Source organism: Corvus kubaryi, unplaced genomic scaffold (assembly GCF_017639235.1).
Source record: "Corvus kubaryi isolate FWS band 111438036 unplaced genomic scaffold, C.kubaryi_AGA036_p1.0 137, whole genome shotgun sequence".
In the NCBI taxonomy this organism is placed as follows: Eukaryota; Metazoa; Chordata; class Aves; order Passeriformes; family Corvidae; genus Corvus; species Corvus kubaryi.
In genome coordinates, this window is record NW_024580671.1 from 29415894 (window position 1) to 29432421 (window position 16528).

At 35.9% G+C, this 16528-nt stretch overlaps 2 protein-coding genes across 5 annotated transcripts in view; one reads left to right on the plus strand and one right to left on the minus strand.

Moving 5' to 3' along the window:
* Positions 1 to 16528, plus strand: part of COG5 (component of oligomeric golgi complex 5) — a 178092-nt gene that overhangs the window by 31127 nt on the left and 130437 nt on the right. The gene's annotated exons all lie outside the window — the stretch shown is intronic.
* Positions 1219 to 7226, minus strand: GPR22 (G protein-coupled receptor 22). Of its 3 annotated transcripts, none has more exons than XM_042018348.1 (3): positions 6779 to 7223; positions 5519 to 5779; positions 1219 to 2825 (listed from the first exon to the last, which is right to left on the minus strand). In XM_042018348.1, the coding sequence occupies exon 3, from the start codon at positions 2798 to 2800 to the stop codon at positions 1499 to 1501; it is 1302 nt and encodes a 433-aa protein (XP_041874282.1). In that variant the 5' UTR covers positions 2801 to 2825; positions 5519 to 5779; positions 6779 to 7223; the 3' UTR covers positions 1219 to 1498. The 3 variants fall into 3 exon arrangements, with proteins under 3 accessions (XP_041874282.1, XP_041874281.1, XP_041874284.1); XM_042018347.1 differs by having other exon boundaries at positions 4725 to 5779; XM_042018350.1 differs by lacking the exon at positions 5519 to 5779 and having other exon boundaries at positions 6779 to 7226.

Sequence of the window (16528 nt, forward strand, 5' to 3'; positions counted from 1 at the left end):
TAAAACTGCACCTGTTTTTTTATATGCAACTTCCGAAAAGTGCTTTAGAAATCCTAATTTTTCATGTAATACTTTAGTCAAACTAGCTCTCATATTCAAGGATATGCTCTGCTTTTTTATATGAGATAATAGTTATTGAGAATTAGCATTTTAAATATACTGGTAGCTGGTGACACACTGATCAGTTTATGTAACAAGAAGAGTGAAATCATGCTCATTGATTTTGCAGCTTTTTGTTTGGTTCCCCCCTCCCCGCCACTGTTTCATTGAAATTACGAAATTTTTAATCATGGCATGGTGCAAACAACTTGACAAACTTATGTTTGGATGAATATCTTAATTCTTGCTTACAGTGCTATGGATTATGATAACTTCATAAGGCTTCTTCATTCTTCAGTGCAGGTTTAAGATGAAATTGAAGAAGATGATGTAGAACAAAGGTATGCCATGGCTGCCCAGGAAATACAGGAATTGTATTGGTGATTGGTTTGTGACAAGGCCAGAACTGAACACTCTGGAAAATAATAAAGTTATCAAGGGCAAGAAAAATTATCTACTGCTTTAGCTGTGGCAGTTAACAATCATATCAATGTAGATAGATGGTATGAATGAAAAATTTCTGTATAAAAGGTCCCTGTGTCCCACTGGAGGTCTAGCTAAGCCCCTTCATTGTGAAAAATCTAAGCCTTTGCACAGGATTGACTCTGTTGGTTGTCTTTTAGTAACAGCCAAATAATTTTCTTGTCTGTGATTTTTTCCTTCATTTAGCCTTTTACGCCTACCCTGTCCATTGTAATTATTCAAAGTTGTGTATTTTCTATGTAGAAGTTGTGGATCTGAGATCATATATGCAAAACCTTTTACTTTTCGTAAGAGTACTGTCAATTTTTGGACCAGTCTGAATTTTTTTTCCCCATCTCAAAAGTAACTGATTCTGAACCATTCACTGAAGGACATCATGTAAATGGCTTTTTCTGTGCATGGTAGTCACATGCTGGAGAAGATTGAAATAAGTGGGATATCTAAATACGAGGTCAAAATGCTTCCAGGTTGTAGCTGCATAACATTCAGAATTCCTCTGATCAATACTGTTTATGAATTAAATTTAAAAATACCAGATCATGCAAAATGATGAATTTGTGCTATAGAAAAGCATTCCCAAGTGCAATTTTTGCTTAAAAATTCTTTTATATTTACAGAGAAACTGAGCCATACAAATATTTTTAAAAGTTTTCACTTCTTTAAGGCTATTTATTTTCTAAAAAAAGAGGACTTGAATATTTTTGACAAATATACACATGGTGTTACGCTAACAAACAGCCATGCAACATGTATCTTACATAATGAAGAAATCGAATATATAAGACCTACTCTATTTAACATATATATTGAAAATATACAGTCTCGCCAATAGTTAAAAAAGTTTTTCTTATTTGGCAGTATTTTTTTACAATTTGTTCAAATATTCCGTTTGATGTGTTTTGGTGAATACTGAAATCTAGTCAGTGACAACCTGAGGTACTAAACATTTCTGCCTTACTTCGTTGTCTTCAAAGGTAATCTTTTTGTTCCTTTTAGGCTCTATCCATGAGTTGTGTATTACAGCATTATTTGGCATGGGATCTGCTTCCACTATTGAAACAACTCGCTTTTTCATCTTACTTTTCAGAACTTTCTGAAACTTTTGCCTTGTGAATGCGTAAAGTAGAGGGTGAAATATAGTTGTTCCATATGCCATTACTAGAAAACATAATCTCAACTTTACCAAAAGGTCACTTGGGCCCAAACATAAGATAGTGGTGTTTAAAACAGAGATGGGTGTCCAGCAGAGAAGGAATGTTGAGATAATCAGAAGGGACATTCTGAAGACTCTCTTTTGCCTTTCTCGTCGCTCCCGGTGCCGTTTTACAGCTCGGCGTAGAGCAATTATGACAGACACAGAAGTCCTTACACCAAAGACAACATTTTTGCCTGCACTGCTGTGGGACACATCCGTAGTCTCATGCTGAGTGGTCAAAGAAATAGTTTTTTTCTTTCTGTTTTTCTTCTTTTGTCCCGTTGTAAATCTTGTACCAATCCGAATATTTAGGGCCTGGAGTATTTTGGTGTATGTAATTAGCATTACTATAACAGTGAAGAAGAATATTGGAATCTGAACGAGAATGTGGTAGTACATTCCTAGTTCAGTGTGGTACTCGTTTGTACTCACACACAGAAGTGTCTTATTTTCCCAAGTACTTGCACTTTGAAGACTGAAAAAGTTGACTTCAATGAAAGGAATCAGGAAGGAAAAAAGTGAGATGATCCATATTGATGTCATTAATATCACAGCCCTTCCCATGGTCAGGATTCGATTAGCAGGTTTTACGGAGATGTCGTATCGGTCCAGGGTGATAGCGAAGACGTTGATTGCAGTTGAAACACTTGCAAAAGAGACACAAGCCTCATGGAAGCAGCAGATGAGAGCAGTGTTACTCTCCAGTGAAAGCAGAAGGATAACTATAGTTAGAGGAATACATCCCACACAAATTATTACATCAAGTACATGAAGGTTCATTGTAATTATGTTACTGACAGAATTGATTAAGTTGGATTTCATACAGTAAAGTACCAGCACGGTGAGGTTGCTGCCAAGTCCCAAAACAATTTCTAACATCAAAAATCCAGTGAGAGAAACTTGAAAGCTTAATGGATATGACAGTGGTTGGTACATGTTGGTATCAATGTCATCAATGGCATCTCGGACTGTGATGTTAGATTCAGACTGCATGTTGACTTCCAGAACGGGGGAGAAACACATTCTTTTGTTGCAGCTGGTTTTTCTCCTGAAAGGTGAAATAAAATATGGAACTATTTGATTTCTTTTTTTAGCACTTATTGTAGATAAATGCTGGGGAAGGAGGAGGGAGGAAAAGCAACATTGTTACCAAACTCTTCATTTACAGTATGTTTTGAGCTTTAATTGGCATGGGCTCAAAAGCCTGAAGATCTAGAATAAGGTCTTTCCTTTTTAAAAGAAAGCAGGATTTGCTTGAAAAAAGAAAAAATAGTGAAAAGCTTCCACTTAGGGAGGCAAGCCTTTGTTTATAGTGATGTGGTTTTTCACAAAGGGCTCATTTGTTGAATAAACCATACTTTGTGCATAGCCTTTGTATTTCTCTGAGGGTCATTTTAGAAGAATGTTGTTAAGTATTAACAAATTAGTGATCAAGATCATTTTAAAAAGCTCTTGTGGAAAAAGAAAGGAACATGGAGCACTGTTGCTTATGTATCATAAAAAGAGTGTTTAAATTATTTATGCCAATTTATTCCACCTCTTTCTTATGAGGTTTACAGTAATGTTGTGGACTGAAATGTGATGTTCTGTAATTCAGCAGATTTTTACAGAGTTTAAACCTTCTGCTCATTTTTATCATTTATGCATCTATGTGCATGATGCTTGCTACTACAACAATTTTATATAAGTGTGTATAATTTCAAATGCAAAACTTACATGGGTTTGGGAAATTAAGTTTCTTATAAAATACTACATTTCCTTTTTCTGATTTGAGTATTCAATTTCTTCAAGAAATCAGTGCCTACATAGAATGGAAGAGTATTTAATTTTATTCCAGAATAGATTTAAGGGAATAATTTTAGAAAATAATATTTAGAAAGAAAATTGTGTCTTTTGGGTTTTGGGGGTTTTTTTTGGGGTTTTGGTTTTTTTTCCAAACTGCAGTTAAACCCAACAGATTTACATACATAGCATGTTTCTCTTAGGAATAAGTAAGGATCAAAAAGGTATTTATTTTGTCTAGCAGATTTTTTATTTTGTGTCTCATCTACTTAGTTTTACACATGCCAGTAAGTTTTAAATACATCATCTGCATGTAATACGTGGTGTTCGTGTTATTTATATTGTCAGCCAGCTCTTGAGTTTGTAATTGACTGAATAAATAAAAGAGAGGTTATTCAATTTCTTGTTATGATACTGGAGAGTTTTTTTTTTTTAGGTAGCTTTAAATTTAAGAGGGGACATATTTGGCTTGAAAATAAGTTTGAATGTCGACCTTTGTTCTATTCTGAATACATTAAAGTAGATAGCACTAAGGTGAACAGAATTGAGCTCTTTTAAAATGAAAGTATGAATTAAGCACACTTGGGATACAGTATGCAAATGGATTTCATCTGCAGTTCTGAAAAGCCTCAATTGAACAATACTATTAATTGCAAATTGTATGATGAAAATTCTTGGTATTCTTCAACAGTTATTTCACATGTGCCTCTTAAATAAAAAATATGTAAATTAGAACGTATTACTCTCAGGTGTGAAATGAAACAAGAAATATTTCAAAAGCTTTGTTTCATTTCTAATTTAGGCAACCTCTATCCATCTTACATTAACCCTCAGGAGTATGATCTCCTCTTGTATGCTGTCCTGGCTGTGAATGGATTTCAAGAAACCATTCCAAATGCATTTCTGGATAAATGAAGTTCTTTTCTATTAGCAAAAGCCAGGAAGAAATCAAAAGCAGATCTGCTAAAACAAATTACAGTCTCACCCTAACATTATAGCAACTGAGATTTTGTGAAAACAGAAAACCTCAGATGTGTTAGGTCATCATGAATAGATAGAACATCACCTCCTTGTTGCATTGCCTCGGTTTCGGGTGCGGGGAGCAGAGCCATGAGGGCAGCAGCTCGTTCACCCAGCGCCGCGCGGGCAGAGCTGGGGCACCTACCTGTTCTCTGTGCCTCAGGGGCCTGGCACAGCGTGGCAGCAGCTTGGCAGAAACTGATACATGGTGTCACTGAGAGATTTTTGACACGCACTGTAACCTGGAAATCAAGTGGTAGCTGAGCTCTTATTTCATTTCTTGCAGGTTTTTTTGTTTTCCTTTTTTTTGTTCCTGCAGTTCAGCAGCAAAAAAATCTGATTAAACACGGGGACTTCTTAATTGCCTCAGATACTTCTACAGACCAGGGCATATTCTGTGTGTCTGTTCTGAGTTTCAAGCCAGCAATAACAAATAAACCTTCTTTTAAGTGATGTTAATTTCCTTCCCCTGTTGCATTTTGTAGAAGCCTGTTTTTATTTTCCAGGTTTAAAGAAAAATAATTTCTGATCTCTGTTTTCAGAGTGTGTGGACATCCTTTAGTTTATGGTTGCGTATTTCTTTCTGTAATATTCCTGCTCCTTACATTTGAGTGATGGCTTAGTGAAAGAAGTTGCTATACATCATAAAATCCAGTTCATGTGCTTTGAGAGTAACCATGGGTTACCTAATTTGGTTTATTTTGATTTAAGGAGAATACATAACATCATAAAATTGAGAGAAAAATATCCATTAGTCATTATGACAAGTAAGTTATTTAATGAGTAGTATAGAAAAAGCTTGGTTAAACCTTTATTCAGCTTGCTGGTGAAGTATGCATATTCTCCTTTTGGGATTTCATGTTTCATTGTCTCTTCATGCATCAGTAGTTTCCACAATTCTGGTTTTAAATTATAAATCCCTCTTTAAGAAATGCTCACCATTTTAAGAATCAATCATTGCACTCTTCTTTTAATGAAAATCTGAGCAGATATGTTAGTCTTCCATGTATATTGTTGAAGTGTCATGCACGTAAATGGTAATGCAAGTGTGTTCCATGTTTTGTTTTTAATTCCTTTATGTCTTAAGAATACATTTTAGAGATGCATCCTGCTGCTCGTAGGTCATACAGCTACAAAGATACTCGGTCAACTGCATTCTTCATATTGTCAGTTGTAAAACTGAATTAGTTGCTGCATGCCCTTGTGAAGGGGAGGAAAAAAAAGGTTAAAAGTAGGGCTTATAATTTCAAAAATAAAATAATGCAAGAATATATTTTCTAATATCACTTATTTCATGGAATAAAGGATCTCTAAAACTGGACCTTATAGATTACGTAGAAAATCAGTTAGCCTGCTCTCTATTTGCCAGTAAAATCATATTCTTCTGTCAGCTTACATGAATTTAGGTTTTTTGGACAAGTTTCCTGTTCCCCAGATAGTGCAGGTTACAAAAAATCCTGGCTAGAAGCAATAACTGTTGGGTGTAGAGTGTGGCTAAAGCTAGAAAATGTAGTTTATAGCTCTGGTGAGCAGGTAGTTTATACCTACAACTCTCGTGTCTTTTAATGAGAAACTGAACAGAGTTAATGAGCCTTTTATAAAATATGCTTTTGTTTAATTTGCACACTGTTGTAATTTCCGTTCTTGAAATAAATGTTTAGCAAATCCATGCTTTTAACAAATGTACAGGATAACGAAAGAAGTAATTTTTAAAAAAACAACAAAAAAGGGGGATTTCTTGAGCAATCAGAGATTAGTCATATTAGCCAACCTTCATAAAGCAATAAGTATACACTAATTACAGACTGTCTGATCCTTCGAAGAGTAACTGAATAAATCTGAAACGTATTTAACTGCCAATATTTGGAAATACTGCTAAGGGAGGAAAAGCATATTCCCAGCTGCTTTATGTGGTTGTTTTCCTCAGTACTGTATGAGCTCAAACTGTACTGTCTTCATGTTGTATGAACAAAACAGGTTCTTAATATTCTATAAGACTTCCATACAGAATAACATTTTTCTATCATTATATTTTTAATGGGGAAGGGGAAATAGCATTTAAATATTTCCTGGTCTTAAATATAACAATATATTACTGCTTAATATAAGTTGAATCTGATCTCTTGCCTTTTTTTCTCCAATTTTTACTTTGGTTTAATGTTGCTTATTCTGCATATCATAATAAGGAACAGGTCTTACCTCCACTAAAGATTTGGTAAATTCTCGATGCAGGTGAAGCAGTTCCAGGTTGGAGGGATTCATTTTGTTCACTTGTTAGCAGAGTAGAAGGGAAAGAGGGTAATAAGCATATCTTCAAAAAATGACCTTACTGAAAATTTGTGCCTGTACTGTGCCATTGTTTCAGCATGCTGCTAATGTATACAATTGCTTTAGTTCTGGTTTACAGGCTGCTGCAGTCTCCCACTCTTCCTACGGTAGAATCAATAAGCATCTGAAAATACATAATGAACGTAATTTAACATACTGAAGGCTTCTTGTCTCCTGAGACACCACTGAGATTCAGGCTTTCTAAAAAAGAAAAGCAGTGCTTCTGAGAGGAAAGCTTGCGATGGGCAGCTTTTGCAGAATGACAGCCTACCTTGTCGCTTCTCCTCACTGCAGAGAGATGCAGTGCATTCACTAATTTTGATTGGTCAGTGATGTTGGGCTTAAATTGTGCTTCATATATGGGATTGATGCCCTCCCTCTCCCCGATTTATATAAGGATTCTTTTATAAAAGGACTAAATTTACAAATGATTTATGAATTCTGGAATATATTAAGGGTATGCCTGTTTTATTTTTACCTTTTCACTCTTTACTTTGTGTACACTGGAAACCACATGGCACTGAGAAAAAAAAAGGGATTAAAGGTTTATTACTTAAAAAGCTTCCAACAATCTATATTTGAATTTGCCTACTTTCCATTTCTGAACCTTTTAGGTGTTTGGGGTTTTTGTTTGATTTTTTGTTGGTTTGTTTGTTTCGGTTGGCTGGTTTTTCTTGTCCTAAGAACATTCTGAAATAATACTGCTCTTTAAGCCATGCTGAATTTCACCGTACATGTTTACATGCAAGTGGTCATCTAGGTCTTGCAGCAATAAGTTGTATTCAGGACAACTTGGTATTGACATGAATATTAGGGAAATTTATGCTAGGATGCACAGAGATTATTCAGACCTTGATAATTATTCAGATGTGATAATTCGGTTGATTCATGATCAGAAAAAAATTATTTTTAGGATCCATCACTATGTACAATGTATGTATAGTTGTGGAGGTTATTAATTTTGTTGAAATATAAACGTCTATGTTCCACATGAGTTTTGCTAGAGACTTCACAGGTTTTTGTAAGGATGTCTTTCTTGCATGATGTTCTTGACCTTCACTTTGCAAGCGATGTCTTAATTTTCACTTTTTATTTTGTAACTTATTTCTGAATCTGTTCTGTCAGTATGAGCAATGCTCACAACCACATAATGAGAAGTGTAGGACAGTATCTGTTTTAATTGGTACTGGTGCTGGAGATAAATTCAGTATAAACCCCAAAATACTATTTTAAAAATTGGCTTGCTGAAACAAATAGTTTAAGAATATATGAGTATAAAATTTCCTGTAGGTAGTTTTTAATCTCAAATGAACGTGGGGATTTTTTTCACCGTGATTTAAAAGATTTTTAAGGTTTTTTTGTAAAGTGTGATAAAGTACTAAATGTTAAAGTAGAGTTCTTATATAAGTAACTGTGTTAAGATGGTAGTTTGGGTCAAATTTTGATGGGGTCCTCTGTTTTTAGGTTGTTAATGCAAATAAAAAATGCAGTTGTGTAACTCAGATGTCTTTATTTCTTCTCTTTACTTCTTCTTTCAGCTAGACATCCAATATATTATTTATCTTTAGGTAACAGCATGCTTTATTTATTTTTTAAAATGGCTTTGTATCCATCTAGCATGCTTCCTGTTCTGTACTCTTTTCCATTCAGAAACTATGTAAATAAAGATTGCCAAAACTTTGAACAGAGATCAGCAGGTACCAGCTGGGTATGCTGAGTAGCAGCTGATTGAGCCCTTTGAGCTGTCTCTGTGTCGTCTGCCTCCCAAGAGCTTGAAACCAGTGATACCAGCATAGCTCCTAAGGGTGATGTGATAAAGAGGATTCCTGAAATGAAAGCATAAATACTAATATATTAAAGAGATTTACTTGCTTCACTTTCAGTATGACTAAGGATAAGTAAGGAAGCCTGTCTAAATTTAAACAGATGAATCTCCATCTCCCTTTCAAATTCTTCAGTGTGTCCCTGAACAAAGATGGAGGTATTGGATGATCTCTACTGTTAGAAAAAGATGTACACACAGAGGAAAATTGTAGCAGGATTTTGGATATACCATGAATATATGGTTCAAATGCAGGCGAAAGGGTCACAAAAGATTACCTATATGACAGGAGGTGATATTGGCAGAAGTTTTATCTGCAAAAAGTGTTTGAGAGGATGATAAGGAGCTGAGTTGTGAACATATATTAAGCTTAAGTTTCTGGAGAGAAAATCAGGAAAAGAAGCAGTACCATATGGAGGCAATCAGGAGTAGGTGGATGGATAGACATGCTTATAAGCCACTGCTGTGCAGATGCTAGTTAAGATGGTGTGAACAGATGACATCATCCTCAAAGGGTAGATAGGGAAGAGTGGGCAAAAAGAGCCATGTGCAGGCACCCAGCATAAACAGAAAATGTGCTGTTCTTATACCTGTTTCTATATCAGTACAGAATGAGAGAAAGAATTTGACTGGTATTTTGGCTTTTAGGGTAGTGAAAAATGGGATGAAAAGGTAATGAGAAGGTAGAAGTATCAGGAAACAGGAGTCCTAAACCAGGAGACTGATGGTGAAGGGTCTTAGATTTGAGAATGGCAACACAAGGGGAGAGGGAGATCCAGATGGTAACAGAGAATAGACTGTGAAGGGTTGAGGCTGCTGGGTCTGATGTGAGGGAAAAAGAAATGCGAAGAGGCAGGAGCTTGAAGCAGAGTGGAGCATAAGGGAGTAGAGGCATGTGCATGTAAAGAGACACTGGGTGCACAGGGATAGAGATAATTGCAACTGCCATAACATACACCCCTGTAATACTTCTAAATTCAATTCAGGAGGCATAACTGTATGTGAGAATATGTTTTTCTGTTTTGCTGGGAGCAGGAAGTTGAGAAATTTGCAAGTTGTAGTGTATTTCTTGGTCCTCTTCAGTCTTTTTGTCTGCTGTCTTGCTTTCTACACAGAGGAAGTAATGTCCCAACATTGACTGTTGGTGCATTCCCAAATGGTGGTAGGTCATCTTTAGATCTGAAGGTCAAAGCTCTGCTGTTGTGTTGATAAGATCACCCTGAATGCAGTTTCCTGAACTGCAGTGTTTTAAATAAGCTTAGTTTGTTTAGAAAGACTTATTAGACTTGCAAGGTCTAGCAGGGCCAAATGAAGAACCCAATTCTATTGTTTCTCTATCAGAGTCCTTGATTTTGGAAGTTTAGCATTCTTTTAATGTATTTTAGGGTTTAACTGTATGTAAACCTACTGCAGACTGTTTTGACATCCACGTGTCATGGATCTTCATGAAGATCTTTATTGGCACATTTGGGAGACTGTATCTGCCCTTGTTCTCTGCATTATTCTTTTTTTCATCCTGAATACTTCAGCAACACTTTCTTCCTTTGTACTGCACATCTTGTTTCCTAGTCTGAATCTTGCTGCTCATTTAGTGACTGTTTAGAATTTTACTGCTTTTGGGTCTAAAAATGTCATCTGTTTTCGTATTTGCTAGAGACTTGAGATGCTAACTCATACAAATTTTTTAGTGCCAGATAGTGTCTTTAGACCTCAAGTTGCTTTAGAAAATTAATATTGGGTGATTTTGGACATCCTGCTCTGGTGTTATTGTTCAGCATTATTTACATGGCGTATCTGCACAATTCCAGCTAGATAGGTCCTCTGTACCTCTCATTTACTCACTCTGAGGAGTGTGATGCCCAATTCTAACATAGCTCTTCTGAATATTTTATGATTTGTATCTGTTCTAGGAGCTTGTGATCCATATCTAAAATTGTTTCTTACCTTGTTATATCTCAGTTTCTTCAGTAGTCAGTTGCAAAAAACTTGTTAGAATGTTGTTGAAAATACAGTAACTTCTACAGTGTCAAGGAAGAATAAGCGGTGGATAATAGCTATTTGGGTTTGGGAGTTGTACTGATGTGCCCTGGTTATGCTGAATTTGTAAATGTGTTCTGCTTTACCTGATACTGAAATTATGGCTTGCTGGTCTGGATCATGCTGCAGGATGCTTTTATGTAAATCTTGACGCCTGACCCATACACAAGGTCTAGTCATAAAGGTTTTTATTATTATTTAGGAGTGATATGCTGAAGAGATGACAAAAATTCTTTAGAATTTGTAGATAAGTACCACTCTGACTCAGATGGTAACATGGTCTTTTTTCCTTTTGGCTCAAGTACTTTATTCTCATTTCTTTAAGCTATAGAGAACTGTTCCAAAGCTATTAGTCCTTTTCTGCAGCAAGGACTGACATCCAAAAAATTAATTTTCCATCCAATGTCTTAGCCTTTATGTTTATTTTCTCCCTTATTTTTGATTGCCATACAACTTGCTTTGTTTAGTTATTTTTATAATGACTTATTTCAGTTGGGTTTTGTGGGGTTTTTTTTTCCACTTCTCTAACATTCATGTTTCCCTTGACAGAAAACAGTCCTACACATGGGACATTGTTGATCTTGGTTCCGCCACTGTAGAATTACATCCCTGGAAAAATCTGGATTTTCCAGAATAATTATATGTTGTTTCACTGTGCTTCCTCTTGTATTTGCAAAGACGAAGACCTTTGGAAGCAACAGAAAGACATGTATTTTAAAATAGATATAAAATAGTTCATATGTAAATGTTATGTATAATAGTCTCTACATTTTACATGTTTATATATTTTATATATAATGTGTATATATTAATTTTCAAGATGCAGAGTTAATGATAGCATAGCAGCTTAAGTACAGAAAAAGTAACTATTTTTGCCATGGAATAAGAATGTCTTATAAGGTTCATTTGGGTTTATATAATTGTTAGGCATAGGTTATTTGTTCAGTAATATTCCATGTTAGAACAACTGTTGACCTTTTTAGCACTGGAAGGTTCTATACTCATGAGAAAATATGTAAGTTAGAGAATGTCCTTTATCTATTAATACCAAAAATGTATCTTGTTTTAGTTTTGCACAATGAGGTGGCACCAAAGAAAAACTGCAAAACCAGTGCTGGCTATCACTCATATGTAGGGAAGGCATCCTTTTTGTATCATGACAATAAATTGGGCTAAGTGGTACAGCTAAATCACGGTCCTAGTACATTATTGCACAATTATTTAAGCATTTTAGTGGAAAGGGAAAAAAACCCCAACAACCCAGTATCAGTTATGCTCAGGAGGGAATTATGGCTGGTAAATTTAATAGTAATTTAAATAACATCAGTCTGACTTCAGCTTTTCTCCATTGAGGTGGTTTGTCCTCTAGTATAAACATTCATAATGAGTGGTGCTGTATGTTGTAGTAGTTTTTGGCAAGAGTTTAATTAGTGACTATAAATTTCAAGATGTTTTTTCATTTTTCTTTAAAAATTGTAATATTGCTGTGAGTTTAGTTTCTCCTTCATTAAAATTGTGCTTTGACTGTTCTGAGAACTTGAGAGGTTTCTGCTTTTGTAAAATATTCTTAGTTATAAGTTGGTAATTGTTACTGAATTTTAGTGAGGATTTTCATTATTATGGAAAGGCTTTTGGAGTTCTGACATCGTATCTTTTGTACTGCTCTGAACATACAAATAAAAAAGCCACCTGCTCACCTTGTGTGAGCCTTGTGAAAGTGTGCCTGAAAGAACGTTCATTCCCAAAGTTGCAAAGTGGTTTAGCACAGTAGCTGAAATGTGCTGGAGCTGGAGTCCCGATGTCGTGTGGCTGTAGAATGAGGAAGTACTGCCTTGAGATTGCTTATCTTTCTTTCATTAAGATATTTTGTATGTTGGAAGAAGTTTTCAGTGCTGTTCTTTGCTGCTGGGTGGCTGTGTTGCCCAGCACCTCCAAGTCCAGCTCCTGGCAGCTCTGTGCTCATGCATCGCACAGCAGTCTCAGTGGAGACGTGTCAGGAAGTGTTCTGCCTGGCTGATTATGTTGCATTGGATTGGGAGGCAGCTGAACTTAACATGCAGGGTTTAAACTTTAGGATCTGGTTCAGGATTCTCCATCAGATATCCTTGTTGTGAAAGTCATGCCTAGCCAGGTACGCGGGATGGGCAGCAGCAGGAGCAGCGCTAACTGCCCTGTTACAATCCCCTGATGCAGGAATTTGGTTACACACCTTCCTGCTGTAATATTCTTTAAGTGGAATTGCTAATTTAAAACAAAATGAGAAAACAAGACGATTTTTCTCTAAGAGTTATTTATTCATCAGAGATCTTGGATAGACTTTGTTTCTAGTAATTTTGCAAACTAGGAAGGCGGTACCATTGTCTCTTAATTAAGACAAAGTGTTCACATGGTGTGCCTAGTAGCGAGCATTCTTCTAGGTGAGATTAAGAGACAAATCTTAGGATCTTAATTGTCCTGTACTAAAGAGTGAACACATAGCTATCACCTGTCATGTCCCTTTAATTTTGTTAAGATCACCCTCAGCGCAGGGTGACTTCTTATGTGTCAGTCTTGCTCAAGTAGCCGCTTGGCTGATTTGGTTTGGAGGCACTACAAAAAGTGTGTGAAAAGGATCCAGTAGGCTTACTACCCTTAAGATCAAAGTTCAGTGACCACACACAGTAACTCTGCATGTGACAGGAGCATGCTTTGCCTTCTTCAGACAACAAAATAAAACCTAAGGACAGTATTTAGATCCCCCCCTTGTTGTGAATGAGTGATATAAGCAGTTAAAACCATGTCAGCCTCTGTGTTCAGTTCAAATGTAGGAAGTTGTCCACATCAGTCTGACAGTGGTGGTATTCCACAAATTACGTTCTCAGAATCTGAAAAATTATATGCAGTATGTTTCCTTGTCCGATTTTTAAAATGATAAATTACTCTGTTGTTCCCTGTTTGCCACCTGGCTTCTCTAGTTGTTTTTACAAGGTTGTTCAGGGAAACTGATAGAAAATCTGTTCATGTAGTGCCATAAAAAGACATGTGAGAGTAGTTTAAAAGTAATAAGCTATAATGATAAATGCATAATAATATGGAAATTAAACTAAGTGCAGTGTGTTGGCCTCACATTTCCTCTGCTAAAAAAATATTCATTTGATTGATGTGCATGTTGATCTAAATTTAGATTTGTGTTGGTATCATATTCAGTTTATTTTCTTTCTTCCTCTGTTGTTTGGGTTCATTCATTTTCATAATTTGTATCCATAATATAGTTTAATTTTTTTTATTGATTATTGAAAAACATCTCTTACTTTCCTAAGTGGTTAAATGAAAGAGAAATATAAACCCCTTCATACTTTCTGGGTTTTTTTTAAAAACATGTATATTGTAGCTGTAGAATCTACAATAAATACCTAAACTGTTTTAAAATGCATGCATGTGCATGCATATGAAGAACTAATTTTGTCTGTGAAGCTTTCAAATATCAAGGATTTTTGTGCCTAAACCATAGTTTCAGTTTTTTTCCAACTTCCAAAGTATTTTTAACCTCACTGCATAATTGTTGTCTTTGAAATCACTTACTGTAATACTGAAGCAAACCACAGCTTGTATGAAAAATGCTTTCATTTGCTGTTTTTTGGGAGAAGGCTGAGAGCAGTGGTGTCACTGGTATGTCTGAGGAAGGGAATACTGTTTTGCTTTATTGATGCCTGGAGGTGGCTTTGCAGTCATTAGGCTTGAAGCCTAAGTTTTATTTTACTAATAAAATATTGAGAAATTTAAAATGGTTGTTCAAACCATTTTTGTTACACGGATGGATGATGAGCAAATACAGGTTTATGCAGAAAAAGCTTGTCAAATTCTTCAGCAGCCTTCGCTGATGATTTACATAATCAATTAAAACATATAGGTAGCATGAGTTGCAGTGATAGAAGCTATTAAGTGTAGTTGGAGTAGGAAAAAGGAAAAATGTTATGTGCATTATTTCTGGTACCTTTCAAAGTGAGAAGCTTCACTATTACTAGGTAGGCTAGCAGCTCTGCAAATTGATACCTTGGGTTAGGAGCTCCTGGAGGAAATGTGGAAGACGGAGAATAGCAACAGCAACAACCCATCAACAGGAAAACCATGTGAGTTATTACATACTGACTGCCTGTTACCATGCTGTCTTTCTAAAAGAGAAATTGCCGTTCTGGCACAAGTAGAGGGCTTTTCTAGTTCTCATTCTTTCCACAGTACATGTGGTGCCCAGAGAGAAATGATTCCCCCTGAGAGACAGCTGGATATGGAGAACATTATTTTATCTTATTAATCAAGCAAATTAGTTTTAATGTGAGGAAAGAATGAAAGGAAAGGAGAGCCTGCCCTTTGAAAGTGGTTACTATTTTAAGCTTGCTGGTGGTTAGGCTTGAAATGTTTTTTGTTGAAGTTGCTTTATGTTGGAATACCTTTTCTGCTGGCTTGCTGTTGAAGGAATAGAAAAAACTCAGACAGCACTTTCTGTTCCCCCTGGGGCAGTTGTTTTTTTCCCTGAAAATTTTTTATATATTCTTCAGAAACCTATTTTGTTTGCCACCATCAAAAAATTCTAGGCATCTACCTGTTTATTGGACTCTTGCTAATACCTTGTTTAATACTCCCACCCTGAAATCTTTAAGCTGGCATTATCACAATAAGCAATACAGGTCTAGTGTAGAATATTTCCAACAGGGATTTTCCAATGGTGTTTGAGTGCATCTGTATGTATGAGACTCAGTGGCTCTTTGGACTGTCAGTTAAGTGCATACCTTGATAAATGTTACAGGCTGTGATGATAGAGTTTGTGAGAGTCTAAGAGCCACTCTCAGTAATTTTGAAGCTTGTAGGCAAAGCAGCTATTACAGTATACTTTGGGGCAATAAAGATTGATACTGGACACAGAGTTTTAGTTTGTATTCTGTACCCTTAATCTAGAGCAAATTTATGTGGACAGTTAGTGTGGATTAACACTTAAACTAAGGATTTTAGCTTCTTGTGCGATGTCCACGACCACAGTGCCTGAGCATCCTGCTTCATCATTTCTGTTCACATTAGTCTGTTTTGTAGAAGAACAGTTTGGTTATGTCCTAGATGCCTAGTGCGGATCTGGAAGGTCTGTCTGCATTCCATTAATCTGTCCAGTCTCTATAATACAAGATCGGTTTCTTTTTGAAGAATGCATGGACTGTAGAAGTTTTCCCTATTTATTCTCTTTGCAGATCTTTAAGCACATATTTTTAATGTCTATCTAGACTTGATGAAGTTAAACCAAGGCAATGCTTTGGAGTAATAAGGAGAGAATTGAGGTTTGAGTGGAAAAAACAGTTCATGTATCTATCTCTCAAGACATAAATTTATTTTTTTCTAAAGTAAGGTAATGTATTGGTGAAGTTAGAATATAAATGATTTCTTGCACTAACTTCTATCTAAATTGCTTTAAACCCTCAACTACATTGGAAAAGGGGTGGGGAAGCAAAACAAACCTTCAGAAGATACAAATAATTAATGAGATTTAAAAAAATGTATTGATGAAACACTTTAGCACTTTCTACTTCATCATCCAGCTTTTCAAAATTAAACACCCCTCCATCTCTAAGGAAAGAGGCCTTGCCACATGCATAGAAGATTATTAAACACAGGGCAAAAATGCAAACCATGTTTGGAGAATATTTCACTTGGAATTTGACATTGAGAAGCTGTTGCTTCCAACATCAACTAGGAAGTTAAATTAAGTGTAAAGATGCTTCATAAATAAAACCTATAAA

Bases quoted from the DNA above. Each gene is read 5' to 3' on its own strand.
- GPR22 (XM_042018350.1), bottom strand. From the start codon at position 2,800: ATGTGTTTCTCCCCCGTTCTGGAAGTCAACATGCAGTCTGAATCTAAC.